The 15,640-nt window shown below is 33.6% G+C and overlaps 1 protein-coding gene across 8 annotated transcripts; it reads right to left on the reverse strand.

The window, feature by feature from the left end:
* Nucleotides 1-1,145: 1,145 nt before the first annotated feature.
* On the reverse strand, nt 1,146-15,355 carry LOC132701226 (uncharacterized). Of its 8 annotated transcripts, none has more exons than XR_009618743.1 (7): nt 15,168-15,355; nt 14,687-14,923; nt 14,040-14,105; nt 12,152-12,270; nt 7,873-8,087; nt 6,846-6,974; nt 1,146-6,772 (listed from the first exon to the last, which is right to left on the reverse strand). XR_009618743.1 is itself a non-coding variant. In XM_060669004.1 (4 exons), exons 2-4 carry the CDS (start codon nt 14,094-14,096, stop codon nt 7,895-7,897), a joined length of 369 nt encoding a protein of 122 aa, XP_060524987.1. In that variant the 5' UTR covers nt 14,097-14,105; nt 15,168-15,352; the 3' UTR covers nt 7,679-7,894. The 8 variants fall into 8 exon arrangements, 3 of the variants coding, with proteins under 3 accessions (XP_060524987.1, XP_060524995.1, XP_060525002.1); XR_009618746.1 differs by having other exon boundaries at nt 1,146-6,781; XR_009618741.1 differs by lacking the exons at nt 1,146-6,772; nt 6,846-6,974 and having other exon boundaries at nt 7,679-8,087; nt 15,168-15,354.
* Between the last annotated feature and the right edge of the window lie 285 nt (nt 15,356-15,640).

The raw sequence follows: 15,640 nt of genomic DNA on the forward strand, positions 1-15,640 counted from the left end.
AACTATTTATTGATTTTATGGAATAAAAATGATTCGTACACATTTCCCATGAGACTGTTCCAACGCCTGAAAGCTGTTAACAAATAATATTTCAAGTTACCATAGTTATATATAGTAAGGATATCGGAAATTATCGCAGATGAAAAAGAATTTTAAAAAAATTTATAAAAAAATTTCTTAGCGTAGCAGATACAAAAGCTTCACCTTCAAAAAGTATGCTTACTAAATATATACATGCAATTTTGTGGAGACATATTACATTAAACTCTTCTCAGAATATCTCAGTGCCAATGACAAATCTTTTAAAAATAATAAGTGAAACAAACAAACGCAGAATACAAATCTACAAAAAATAATATCCTAAAATAGCAGAATATATTTTTCTCTTCTTTATTTTCCTTATTATAAAGTGTCAATTTTTAAACCTGAAAAGTGTATATTTTTATAACTTTCAAAATACCATACCTGTTAATTTATATGCTGTAATTATTACAGTTTATATCAATATTGTGTTAATTCTTTGCAACTGTAAACTGGTGGGGAATATTTAAACATTTTCTGAAATAAATTTCCATATTTTCAAAAAGCAGTTTAATAAAACTGAAGTCGTTAAAAAGGGCGTTTCCTAGACTATCAATCGTGCTATGACGGCATTGCAATTGACTCTGCCGTAAACTGTTATATGATATGAATTATATGTTCAAAGATAGGTTAATATGAGTCAAAAAATGCAGTAAAACTGCATCTCAAGTTCTCTAGCCAAAATACTCTAACCTAAAATTTTTCCACTTTGCAGACTCTTATTATTGTCTAGTTGTCCGGAATTTACCAAATAAAAAAATGATATTTCTGTTTATTACTTTTTTTCACAATACTTTCGAAGGGCACCAAATTACCCGGTAAATGAGATTTCTACGTTTTGACAAGTTTGGCCATTTTCATAGTATGTAATATCACTTATTCTCCCATTAATAATCAGTTTTGTCAATGAATTGTTGTGTATTTAAATAATCAGTATTGTTCTTCGTTCCTAAAGCGTCGATGTCTTCTAGGCACTCAATTACGAGGAGTTTAAGTAAGACGTGTTGCGGTCTTCACATAATGTTCTGCGGTTACGTGAAAACACATAATAAAATCTCGTCGAATTCTGGAGTAAAATAAACAACATATATTTGCGAAAATGAAGGATACACCTGAGAGGAGCAGTATTGGGAACCCGATACTGTCCCACGATAAACAATCAAAACAAAATAACACTCTTTGAGGCGGCCTGCCGGGTCCGAATTCAAAAACGGTGAACCAGCCTCCTCACCTCGCAACTCCATACTACCCGTCCGTTTCCAGCGCTACCGTTTTAACCCCCCCACTCGCAGAGTTCCAGGAACTTCCATCGACTATCGCGGGCGCACTACAGACGTTAGGCAATCCAGAGATTTAGAAAATGAAAAAAAGTTTTTTCAATAACTTTTCAAGTGGTTTTTCACATTTTAAGACGTCAACAGTTAAAACAATTAGTCATAACACTTGTTAATGTGCGAAAGGGATTTTTATACTTTTAGACAATTAGCGTGATCTGCCAAATAGTTGATATAGTCGACCTAACGGTCGTTCTAAGCTCAACAAGTACAGACTCGAAGGGGTTCATAGAATACGCACGCTCTACAGTTGTAATTTCTTATTCTAAATTTCTTTCTTCAAAGCAGTTAAGTTGATTAGCAGCGTAATACGTGAAACATTAAATTTGTCAGAACCAGCATATTTTGAAATGCAACAGAATAACCAATTACTCCAGTGGGTAAAACACTACCACGTGTATGGTAGCAGGCTCCTCTACTTTCCGACATTCGAATCTCTTCTATCTCAAACGGCTTTCAGTTGTTTGAGGGTAAAATTAAGACATGTTTACTCAAATATCCGGGGTGAGTTGAAATCATCGTATGTCGAGAAAGACGTGTCACCTGCATATTATTAGCTGTGGCTTGTCTTGAATGAAACGTAGGGCCGTCCTGAACCTAACACATTTTCCGCAACGCAATTTTACTGCTGCTTCGAAGAAGTAGCATCAACTTTGATATTTTAAATGGGACATAATGTATATTATTGGTATTTCCGTTCTGAAATTAGTTTTTGGTTATTTTTGTATAATACCCTCTATATCAGTATTTTGGATCAAATTTTAAATATTTTTTAGTAGTCTACGTATGTAGTCAATCAAGCGGTTGGTTTTGAGTCTGAAAACAGCAAAACATTGATTTATGTGTTATAACTGAAACAAAGAAAAAAGGTAAAGAAAGTGAAATAAAAGATGAATATATCCATTTCTATAGCGGAGAAAAGCCTAAGAGCAAAAAGAGCGATACACAAAAAACACAGGAGCATAATAAACAGTTGGAAAGAAATTGGCGAACGGATTATTACAATGAACAACAAAACAACAAAAACAACAAATGTGCATTTGATAAAGACACGGTATTGTCTAAATAATTGTCGTGTAAAAATATATAATTTCGTGAAAATCTGAATTTTTAGTTCTTATTTATTTTGATAAGTGGATTTTCATCAAGTCAAAGCCACCTCAGTTCAATTTGAGTTGTTATAGTTGGAATATATGCGCCCAGTGACGATGCGGAGATGGAAGAAAAAGACGAGTTTTTCGACAAACTTAAATTTAAAACGTAGCAAAAAAATCTGCCTTTGAGTCAATTTCAATGCCAAAGTAGGCAAGGAAGAAAAAGGAAAACTCATTGGCCTAGACATGAAAATAATGAATAGATTTTATCATCACAAAAACATTCCTAAATTCACCTGGGAACAACCAAAGAAAAAATTACGATCAATTACTCCATTCAACCGCAAGATACAAGATTATAAACAAAAGACGTAAGCCGAATGTGGATCGGCCCATTATCTGCTGGTGGCAACAATAACAATAAATTATAGGAAAGAGCAAATAAGGAAATTTACAAAGCCGATAATAAAATATATAATTTAAAGAGACAAACATAAGAATCGGTTCAGTTATTATTATCCAAACTAAGGTTAGCTACGAAATTTGCAGAAACGAGGGGAAAAGAAACTGCTGAAGAAGAATATGAGCAAATCAAAAAATGTATTTACCAGACGGACCATAAAACTTTATCACTGAACTATAGAAACAAAGAAAACAAGGGGGAAAATTGAGTAGAAGAAAAGAACTTGTTATACATGGCTAAACACGAAAAACCCACAAGACCATGACTGTAAGTTGAACTAAGCAGAGAAACGAAAAAAGAAGTTGCCGGAAGAAAGAATGAAAGGTGGGAGAAGGTGTGAAAACGTAGAAAAATACTTAGGATTTTAAGACCAGAGTAACACAGACCTGGAAGTTTTTGAGAAGTCTCAGAACAGAAAAAAAGTATATAATGAATATCAGCTTACGTTCAACCGGGGTAATTGTAAACGGGGGAAATTTTAAACGCTACCTAAAAGGAGTTTAAATTTAGCGCCAAACTGCAACGCCGCGCCTCTTCGACAAAAAGATTTCCCCTACCACCAGTATTTAAGGAATCACGTTATTTTGACGAGTTTGTTTGGCTTCTCAAACCCCTGCAAAAATTTTCGTTTTTTTGTTTAACACAAATGTAAAAGTTATGTAAATGAATTACTATTAAGGAAAGTGGAACTTCGACAATTTTCCAGGATTATTAAGGCTTTGTTGTCTCCTTATTTACTGGTTTCAAAAGTTTAATTTTTATTACTAAAATAATTGAAGAGTGTTTATATTTTCCCCAAATATTTTGCAATATGGGGTAAAAGTAAACATCATTTTGGGGTAAATGTAAACACGCTTTTTATTTTTGTAAAATATTTCACATGCTTGGAAAATATGTGCGCAAGACAAATTGGACAGTATATACAAAAAAAGACCTCATTAATGTTCATACCCCAACAAAACTTACCGGCAAGCTCAAGAATATTATAATGTCTCTATTGAAGTAACTTCCAAAAAGGATTAATTGACGCAAAACTTCCATGGACTCCACTGGTCCAGTCCGCAAAATAGAACTCTCTGAAGATAAGATTGTGGAATGTTGGCTTGCTAGAGCAAAAGCAGGAGGACAAGGACAAGGAGGAGCTGTTAAATCTTATTCATGATTATTACAGTCTCACAATATAACACCTTTTGTTAATGGAAGACCTGGGAAAAATTGGTATTACTTGTTTTTGTGAAGACACAATGACATTTTGTTCCTAAAAAACCAGAGCATTTACAAAAATTTTGGGAAAAAGCTAGAAGACGGGACATAAATATTGTTCAAACCAAAAGTTTAGAGACCGCTACTATTGTTAAAAGAACACAATCACCTTCATAAGAGATAGTAATATCAAGATTGAAACAACTCAGTTGTGGAGAGGTGTTAACTACAGCAGAGGTGTTAAAAAAGCTAAAAGAAACGCAACAAAAATTACTGGAAAAGACCAAAAAACAAAAATCAACTACTGTACCATCAAAGAGAGTGGAAAGGCCAAAGAGAGTGAAGAAGCCTGGGAAAGAAAGATATGAAAAAGAAGAGGCAGAAAAAACAGAGAGTTCCTCAAGTGACGATGATTCAATTGAATCCTATGAACGTGATTCAGAAAGCCCCTGGGAAGAAGATTTCAACAAAAATGAAGAAGTAATCACTTTCAAGACCACTCAGTTATCAGATTTGAAAAATGGTGATTGTGTTCTTGTCAAATTCACTGGTGGTAAAAGAAATACGACTATGCACTTAAGTAGTAATCTCAAATATATTGACAAAAAATACCAAAATTTCGCCATCAATCAAAGTGACGTTAGTTTTGTTTTTCAAGAGCAAATATTGGGAGTTATACCTGTTCCCACAATTAAAATGAAAGGCGAGAGAATATTTGATCATTTTGAAAATGAAGGGCCTTGTATTCATTCGTAAAATACTCTTATTTTAATCCCGATTTTGTTATCTATTGTTCAACAGTGTTAATTTGTTTTCTTTTCCGAATGTATTACTATAAATTTTGTAATAAATTATACCTAGGTTTTCAAAGATAAACGTCAAATAAACTATTCAAGCATATATGCTATGTTCTCCAATAACGTTGTGGTAAATTTAAACACTGACCAAAATTAAAAAATATATATCTACTACCTTATAAGCTTAATACCCCTTAAATAATGCATTTTCTTGAACCTGCCCTGGATTTTTCTTTTTAATATTATTCTGCATTTTAGTATAGTTTACGGTCTAAATAATGCCCCAAAAATTATTTTGTAGTTAATATTAAAACAGTAGAGTCATAACTCACAGATGAAATTGAAAAAATATCAAACTTGCGAAAATTGTTTACTATTACCCCGGTTGACGCAAATTGAAAAGAATGAATAAGAAGAACACTACAAGTCACTATTAACAGAAGGTAGGATAGAATTTTTTGGAAGAACTGAACGATGGTATGATAGACGATGCAAAGCTACAAGCAATAAGTAGCGAAGAAATAAAGAAAGAACTGAAAGAAATGAATACTGGAAGAGCTTCAGCCCCTGGAGAACTTCCCATCCAGCTGATGAAACGTGAACCAGAGACCCTGTTGCAAGCAATGGTACGAATTTTCAATAAGTGCCTAATTTGATGTCAGAATATCCCACCCGATTGGAACTTCACACATATGAGCTCCATATATAAAAAGGGTGAAAATCATCTTACAATTATAAGAGCATAAGTGTAGCTGTTCTTTGGAAAGGTTGTATGTTCGTATCTTTAAAAGGAGCATAGAAGCGGAGTATTGAAGTCGGCTTTCGAGTTCTTATACAGACAATATTTTCAGTCCCCAACAAATACTAGAAAAACGAACAACTTGAAACCCGCCAATGCAGGCCAACAAAGAAAAAAATAGACATAGTTGAAATTAACTATTTGAGAAGGGCTTGTGTAATATCAAGGACTGAACGCAGGACAAATAATGAAACAAGACCGAAGACGGAAAGAATACATACATCAGAACAAACAGAAACAAGACAATTAATATGGTACGGACATGCGCAGCGCATAGGCGAATATAGATAGCCAAAACGAGCATTACAATTACAATATTGTTTAGTAAACAAACGGGAACGGAGCACACCGATAACCTCGTGGATTAGCGGTTTTTTGAAAAACATGGAAGATAGAGCTATAAGAGCGAATGCTTGGAAAAATAAAGAAGAGTGGCGATCCAAATGCGGAATGTGGCAAAAGCTATATACTCTGTGTTATATTAGCGTATATTGTTCCTAACAAATTTTAAGTTCTCGAGAATATACATCGAGGCAGAAGCGGTTGGTGCATATACGGTGCAGAGCTCACAAGTATTAACTTAAAGAATTAGTAAATGAAAATCTCCGTTGACTATTTTAATACAAGACCAAAAACCGAATTAAAAAATCTAAATTAAATAATAAAGTCTGAAACATTAGCTAAGTCCATTTATTTTTGGAAGATCTCCCCCTCTTGACCGAAAAACTTCGTTTAGTGGATTTTCTTGTAAATTCCATGGGCGGATTGTCCTTTTTCAATAACCAGCAGTAAATTGCTATCATTGCAACGTTTCATCGACCTTGATATCTGCGTTCCATTGCTTTTATATCTTGGTGGAACCTCTCACCTTTCTCCTCACTGACGGCACGAAGATTTTCGGAAAAGTAATCCAGATGCGAGTGTAAAAAGTGTAGTTTTATCCCTAAATTTCTCTAACAAGTTTTCTACAATGTTTTTCAAGTTCGGATATTTGTTTTTTCCTAGAAAACCTTTTATGAAACCTTTTCAGATCCGATCATGGCATTCACAAAGTCTTAATGTTCCATTAATTACCTTGTTTGAGGATCCTTCCTTGCTTTAGTTTTGCAGCTCGTAGTGCGGGAAATTTTTCACTCTAGTCCTCAAAATTATAGTCGCAATAAAAAAGTGAACCACTTTGTTCAAAATTCTGTCTCGCGCTTCCTGAAACATGAGATTTTAACGTGTTGTGCTAGTAAATTTTTATTTCGAATTGTAGATGATAAAATTTCGGAAACAACATAAGTCAATCACTAAGTCATTGTTGTTATTGTCATGAATGTTGAATAACTCTCCATATATCAACCAACATCACTAGGGGTATCACAATCTATTTCAGGCTCAGACAAACTGGTGGTATCTTCTAAATTAGCTGGATTTTCAGGTATTGGGACATCTGGGCCATGTGGCAGTGGCCTAATTGCAGTATTGAGGTTTGGATAAATAATGTTTTTCAAATTTTTAGTATTATATCCACGAACATTGCACATGAGACCATTGGGTCAGTTTTTTTTTTGAATCATCAAAGCCTGTGTAAATCAAATCCATTTTCCACCCTATAATGTTCTTGCTTAGAGCTTTCCAGTGAGACATGACTTTTGATGTAACTTAGCGTACTAATATCGGTTGAAGTTCACCTGTTAGATTTACTTAACTATAGTTTGTTATTATTATTTGTGAACTTTGAATTTTTATAGTCTTTCTTTCTTTTCTTTTTTAATTTGCTCTTTCCCCTGCTGTCACTGTAATATTTTTATTTGCTAAAGTGACCTACTCTGTAATTGGCATTAAGTGACTGTAAATAATTAAAAAAAAAATTAAAAATTAAAATAACCAAAACAAAACAAAACAACAAAACAAAACAAAAATCTTTTTCTTAACCCGATTTATTATAAAAATACATATATACAATAATTTCTGTTTATGATATCACTTCATCAGATAACAAAGGTTTTTCGAGGAAGTAAAATCTGAATTGGTAACAAATTTTTAAGGACCATATTTTTAATCGGTGAAATCATCCGTTGAAGAAAGAAAAAAAAGGCCTTTCCAACATACCTACCTACGCCACGTTGCTTTTTCTCTTAGTTTAGCTCCGCATTATTTTGGTTACTTTTTAACCTTGCTTTGATAAGTTTATCCTGTTTCATTTTAATTTCACTAAAATTTAAATTTTCCGTATCTCCCGAGCAAATAACGCACAATTCCCTCTTGGGGTCTTCTGATACTTCTCCGTTTGCGCTGCGATGGTTAGATGGTGATTCGCCCATTTTGCTACTGTTACAGAAATGAAGAAAGCTGTAGTTGTAATTATCAACTTTGGACGCACCTTTAACCACTTTCCAACTTATGTTGTTACCTTATATGTACGTCGTTTATATACAGAATCTAACCAATCCAAGAACTGGGTGGTCAATTAAGGACATTCGATCATATATCGAAAAGTGATTGCCGTAAAGACTTGGAATCAAAAAAACTAAACTAAGGGACTAAAAAAACTGCTGGAAAGGGGTGGTGTAATCGCATTCATGATTTTTTTTTTGAGAAATAATACAATATTGCAGGTAGCTAAAATGGACACCGTTGTAAAGCTGGGATAAATTCGATTCTTCTTCGATAAATAGCTTTTTCTCTATCTCTTAAGGCAAAGTGACGGTGGTGTTCGACCATTTCCAGAAAAAAATCTTTGGGAATATATAAGTTTAAAATTATTTTTTGAAATCTTTTAACTCATATATTGTAAATTAGTCAATAAACATATATTTATTTATTTATTTTCAGTATACCTAGCATCATTAAATCCAAATTTTAGGAAATAATGATGTATCATTTTCAAGCTCTCCTAAGTGGCTCTTCAATGGTCTAATTGAATATCTGGAACAACTTCAGTTTTTTTTTTATATCTTCCCGGCGGTTTCAAGGTGGTTGAGCAATACTTCATTTTCAAGCTCTCCTAAGTGGCTCTTCAATTATCTAATTGAATATCTGGGACAGCGTCAGGTTTTTTTGAGATTCCGTAGTAATTATAATAAATTCAAGGGCATTTTATTATGGGGGGTAGTTTTAAATATTTCTGACGGATTAAAGGTGATTGAACAATACATCCTTTTGAAACTCTTCTAAGTGGTTTTCAACCACCTTGAAACCGCCACGATAAAATAAAACTAATGAAATACCCAAAAATTCGTTATATTTAATTCGAAATCTCAAAAAAATTTGACGTTGTCCCAGATATTCATAGACCACTGAAGAGCCACTTAAGAGAGCTTCAAAATAATGTATTGCTCCACCACGTTGAAATCGTGGGGAAGATATAAAATTACCCTCCATAATAAAATGCACTAAAATTCATTATAATTACTTCGCAATTTAAAAAAAAATCTGACGTTATCACAAATATTCAATTAGACCATTGAAGAGGAGGAGATCTTCAAAAGGATGTATTGCTCAACCACCTTGAAACCGTCATGAATATATAAAACTACCCCCCAAAATGAAATGCCCTAAAATTCATTATAGTTACTTCGCAATCTCAAAAAAATCGAAAGTTATTATATTCAATTAGACCATGCCTAACCAAATATGTTGATTGTCTTCTGTGTCGCCACCGAACACCGTGCTTAGTCGAAATAGTTCTTGATTTGTGGGAGTGAGCAAATTATTAATTATAGGTATTTAATATTTGTATAGTGTATAGACCACAAGTAAAAATGAATGAATTGATTGAAAATAATCAACTCTCTTGTGATGATTTTGAGCAGAGTTATAGATCTAATGTTTACAGCAGAATATTAAACATTAAACATATTACATTTAATACATAAAACATATTAAGCATTAAAGACAGTCTAAATAATCGGAATCGTGTTTATATGCACTAGCTACATGTCATAAAGCATTGTATGCAAATTGTGCGATAAGAATATTCTTAAAGAAATCAAGACGACTCAAAGTAACTCAGAAATAAAAATACAACTTCTTATGTCTCTACCACATCGAGTTCGTAGCCTTGCAAGATGTTAATATGCACATGTGAAGTCCTTAGCCGTATATCAAAAGGCTTGTTCTGAGCCAAATTTTGATTTCGACATAAATGCAAATTCTTATTTAAATATTTGGTTTTTAGGGGAGCTGAAGACGGCTCTTTAACTTACTGTATGCCATATGCCCCTCTATGGACAAGTCTCCTCGACAAAATTATTTGTGAAATTTCTGATATCTAGGCGAATCGATTTTCGAATTCCACTGCGGAATGTTGGTTTAAAATCGTTAAAAAACAGGTTCTCCAATCAGAATTGCACGAAAAAGTTGGTCGTTTTGTCGCCAAAACGTGGGAAAAAATTACTACTGAAATCAAATCAATTCGCTATAATATTGGAACGAAACGAGTTGGATAAACCTCTTGAAAATGATATCTGACGACCAAAAAAAAAAAAAATCAATTTATTTTATGTTAAAAAAATTACTTTGCAAATATGTTGTTTACAAAAGCAACTAATTTGGAACTAATGCAAACTTCTCAGTATGTGAGAACTAAAGAAGGTTTTGACCCCAATCTTAACATGGATCCTCAAATCAATTTATGACACTTTTCTAAAAGAACCAGGAAGCGCAACAAGAACATGTTTAGTGACAATGTAATTAAGATAGAATTTAGATTCAATTTTCATTCTTCTAATTAACTGTGAGTCACTTCGACTTATTGTATTTTACCAAAAACCAAAGAAGACGAAGTTTTAATACGGATTTTTCAATAATTTTGTACTTTAGAAACCAGAGTAAATGAGTTTTGACATTCTAGTTTTTAATACATACTAAGCACCGATTCAAAACAATTATTTCACTCAAATTGCCAGAAAATAAATATAAAATAAAGGTAGGTACGGCCACATATAATTATCACCATTGATCGGTCTACTCTCCTTAATTTATATTTATTTAAACACAGCCGGTCAAACAGGCAGCATTTTACCACCACACTATTGCAGGACAGTATGAAGTTACAATTAGTTTACAGTGGAATACAAGAGCAAACATACGAGCCCAAAAGAAAGCAAAAACAAAAGGTAACTCTTTAGTCACTAGATCATTCTTTTCCCTTCTATAACATGCTCACACAGATCTACACGTACTTCTTAAGCAGTTCTTAAAACCGTTTAAACTTAACTGAAAAATATCAAAATTGCTATTATGTTGACAAACACACAGTGATAAACAAACGACAATGTTTCTCTTTTGATATAGGTAGTTGCATTAAAGCGCAGACAACAAATACAAAAGAGTGAGCCTATAAGGCTATTAACTAGCTATTTACAAAAAAATATCTTTAGCAAAAACTTTGCGACATTCGAGGCTTTTCAGTTTATAAAATAAAAAATTGTAATAATAACAAAAGTAATGTTCCGTAATAGTTTGTTGAACCTTGTTGAACCTATAATTGACTGCTTTGATAAATGGTTTATGAATATTATCAATTCTAACACGATATTTCGCGTATTAGGGATTCCACACCGAAGAATATTCAAGAACCGGGGCATTTCATTATTGAGGATAGTTTATATCTTCCCGACGGTTTCATTTTGAAGCTCTGCTAAGTGACTCTTCAATGATCTAATTGAATATCTGGAACGTCACATTTTTTTGAGATTACGAAATAATTATAATGAACTTTTGTGTATTTCATTATTGCCCAAGTGGCTCCTCAATGGTCTAATTGAATATCTGGGACGTCTAATTTTTTTGAGATTACGAAATAATTATATCGAATTTTAGGGCATTTCATTATTGGCGGTAGTTTTATATCTTCCCGACGGTTTCGAGGTGGTAGAGCAATTCATTATTTTGAAGCTATCTTAAGAAGGCTCTTCAATGGTCTGGCAGAATCTCTGGAACGCCAGACCTTTTCGAGATTGCAAAATCGCAATGAATTTTCTGTAGAGCAACATTGGATACGGTTTTTGGGAGATATTTCCGTGCTTACTTACCCAGCATATCCACAGGATTATGTTTTTTTAATTAAGGAATCCAAATCTAACTTCAGTCACATAATTCACAAAATGCGTTCAGCAATTTATCGACATTTATTTCCGAAAACTTTCCCTTAAGAGGTAGAGTAAAAACTGTTCCACGAAAAAGAATCGAAAAATCAAAAAAAGGCGATTACGCCCCCCGACTGCTGTTCTAGAAATTTAAAAATAATTTCCAGCATTTTCTCTTTGCTGATTTAGTCACAATTTTTTTTATCCCAATGTTTTGGAAAGTAACGAGATGGTGTCCAAAATAAGCAGTTTTTCCTTATCAATATTGATTTAAATAATTCAAACCCATTAAAAACTTCGTACTTATTGAAAACGTATTGGCCCAATAGAAACCCGTTTTTAAGACCAATCTTGTATCCACTATCAAACCCAACTTGAAAATTGCTGGCACGCCCATCGAACAGGCCCTCTTTTAAACCAACCTGCAATTAAAAAAAAAAACACTTTGCCGAATATGGACCACATTTTTTTGTTAATAAACGAACATTTTAAATGTTTCTATTCAACAAATCATGATAAAACCAAAAAGTCACCTACTGGTCACCCTACACAACAAAAAGTAAACACTTTTAGGTTATGTTACGTTGTAGGAATGAAAAATTTAAATTCATTAGAAATTAATGTTACGCCATTTGCGTTAATGAATTAGTGGATAACGTATCGTAACGACATGCATAAAGTTGACAGCGTTCAAAATTCAGAAAAATGTCCCCAGATGAATGCAATTTAACAGATATACTGATATTTATTAGAATTTTTAAGTACGGCCGTACGGGCCATTATACCATTAGAGTTGTGTCAATCGCGATTGATTCGGTCACTTTGATTCAATCACTTCATAGGATCGAACGACCGAATCCCGCTTGTTCGTAACGATTCGATCACCTTGTTCGCTCTCGCTGCCGCCTTGACCGGTCTGAAGTGACCGAATATAGGACGAACGATCGACCAACCGTACCAAAACAAATCGAATTCGCCTTGCGGAATACGATTCATTTGAATGGTTTAAGATTTAAATGCATAGCTGAGACAGGCCACGGAGGAACGGAGTTGCGACATCGAATGTCAATTGATAGATTTGCTTATGAGCTGAATTGAATATTGAATGAAATATCTATTTCCACACAGGTATTTAATTTAAACAAATTAATGTATTACTGGTACAACCCAATACGTAGCACCTATTTTGATAAAATCATGATTCAATAAAACGCAGAACACAGCTAAATATTATACTAACTAGAACAGAAAACATAACATATAGACACAACAACAATTAAAATTCAAATGAATCTGAATCGGCCGTTAGGACTGTTCGGATTCAGTGACTATTGCCGCTTATGTTGGCAACAAAAAGTATTGAAATGAACGATTGATTAAAAATGATTCGGTCCTAGGGATGTTCCGATACCATTAAAGTATCGATACCTACTCATTTCGATAGTACTCAAATCTTTTTTCGATACTACTCAAATAAATACTCCTAAGGTATCGATACTTACTCATATCGATACTTTTACCACTTTATTATTTTTTTAATTATTTTAATGAACGTTGAAGGACAATAATTAAAACAAAATTAAGAAGGAAAAGAAAACTTTTATTATAAAGGTTTGCGTCACGTTAAACACGTACTTCAAACAAAAAACTCCATGATAACATTGGAATAATAAGCTGATGATTACAATAAATAAAATTATTTGTAAGCAATCTCTTGTATGTTTGACAATTTATGTTGGTTGACAATGAAAAAAAATGAAAGGCGGACGTCTTTCTCGCTTTTGCCTCGGGTTCGGTCGAGTGAATTCGGATGCGTTCGGTTTTTTTTTTAATGGTGACGCTGATTCGATTTGATACCAAGTACTTTTGTTTCGATACCGAGTAAGTATGGCAAGATTGATTCGATGCTATAAATACTTGGTATCGAATCAAAAGTATCGAGTACCTACTCGTATTTACTAGTATCGGAATATCCCTATTCGATCCTATTCGAAATCGGTCACTGATTGACACAACACCATGAACGCCCATTTTCCGGAATTATGGGGGATATTATGACCTGAATAATGAATTGAGGTTACGACACATAGTCTACAATATCATCCGGATTATCGAAGTCGTATTAGATAGAGGAGTTAACAATCATCTTGGCCTAAACATTTTCCGAATATTTTTTAAGGTTTAAACTTACGTTCCTCATTTTACTTTCGAGCCCGTGCCACGTCTGTTGTATTACTTCAGAATCCATGTCAAAATTCTGAAACAAAATACAAACCATAAATAAATAATAATAATACGACTTTATCGTAAGTACATTACAAGAACAGATAACAAAAAGCATTGAAATTATACTCCCTCACTTAACGTACAATTACTGTTTATTAATTATTTGATATGATCTATAAAAAAAACAGCTTCGTGTACAGCATGTTTGAAAACTAACGCGAAAAGTTTAAGATTATTATCTTGCTTAAAATAAATTTTAGTTTGTTATATAAACGTTGGATCAGCAACTTTGGAGGCATAAAAATACACATTTTTAAACAATTACTAAAATTATTTTTTCTAAAATATTTTTTCTTTCTCGACAATGCAAGGCTTTATATTTTATTTCTTATTTGAAAACTATTAGTTCGGACTTTTATAAATAGTAATACTTTTCCGGCCTTTGTTTTTCCTAATTAAATACCTGCCTATAACTGTCATTTAACAAATTTGGAATGCCGGGAAGGAGCCAAAATTGTTTAGTCAAATAAATTTTATTAGAATACAAGTTTAATCATTAAAAACAAACTAAAAAGTGAATGAGATATCATTGCCTTTTAGGTTACTTTCTACCTTAATTTAAACAATCCATAAAGAAGGATATCCTCGTAGTGCATTCCAAGGAGATTTGTATGCCAGATATTTATTTGCTTCCTATTTCAATACAAATACAACATTTATAATTTTCTTAAGTTGTAGTAACTGGACATCGCGTGGAATTGATTTAACATACTTCTGATGTTCAAGTCAACTTCAACAATGGCTCATTATAAAAAAATGATCTATTTCCTAATTAGAAACACCAGGTCCCTAAAATTGAAAACACCCATCATTAATAACATACCTACTATAAAAAATTTCATTACAAATATAACGTCAACACAGAACAATAAAATCCCCGTTTTACCGGAACTTAAAATGGCTTTAAAAGAACTATCCCGCGCGTTTAAAATTTTAGGTTAGGTTCATTCTCCCGCCAAACGATAACACGAAAATTCAGCGTCCGTTGAAAGACAATAAAGTACCTACATATTTAATTGGCGTACCTACCTACCTACAGTATTCTTTCGCCGATTTGTGTCCAAAGTACAGCGAAACAGAAGCAGGATCCGTTTTCTAGGTAAGCTACTTAACTGTCGCGATTACCTCACGCCTTTTAATCCGCCTTTAATTTTCTAGATTCCTTTTAAAACTGTCTGCCCTGGCAGTTATACACCTTCCTTTACAGAGAAAGAAACTATTTTCGTTCGTTTGGGAGAGAACCTAAGCAATCGGCACTTGTCAAAATGTTGCGGTAAAGGCGGCGCCACACGGCACGGGCAATGACGCTAAGGTTGAATTCGCCGGTCGGAGGCGCGGCCGCCGTTTATAACTGGCCGTTGCCCAAAAAATCGGGCTATGACGGAACCACGGAGATACTGGATACCATTAAATGGGGATGTCGGGATATACCGGACCTAGAGATCCCCTTGAAACGAAACATTATGATCAACGTGGACGTAACCAGTTTCGAATCTATGCACGCGC

The sequence above is a fragment of the Cylas formicarius genome, unplaced genomic scaffold (assembly GCF_029955315.1).
Source record: "Cylas formicarius isolate icCylForm1 unplaced genomic scaffold, icCylForm1.1 PGA_scaffold_10__41_contigs__length_53128322, whole genome shotgun sequence".
In the NCBI taxonomy this organism is placed as follows: domain Eukaryota; kingdom Metazoa; phylum Arthropoda; class Insecta; order Coleoptera; family Brentidae; genus Cylas; species Cylas formicarius.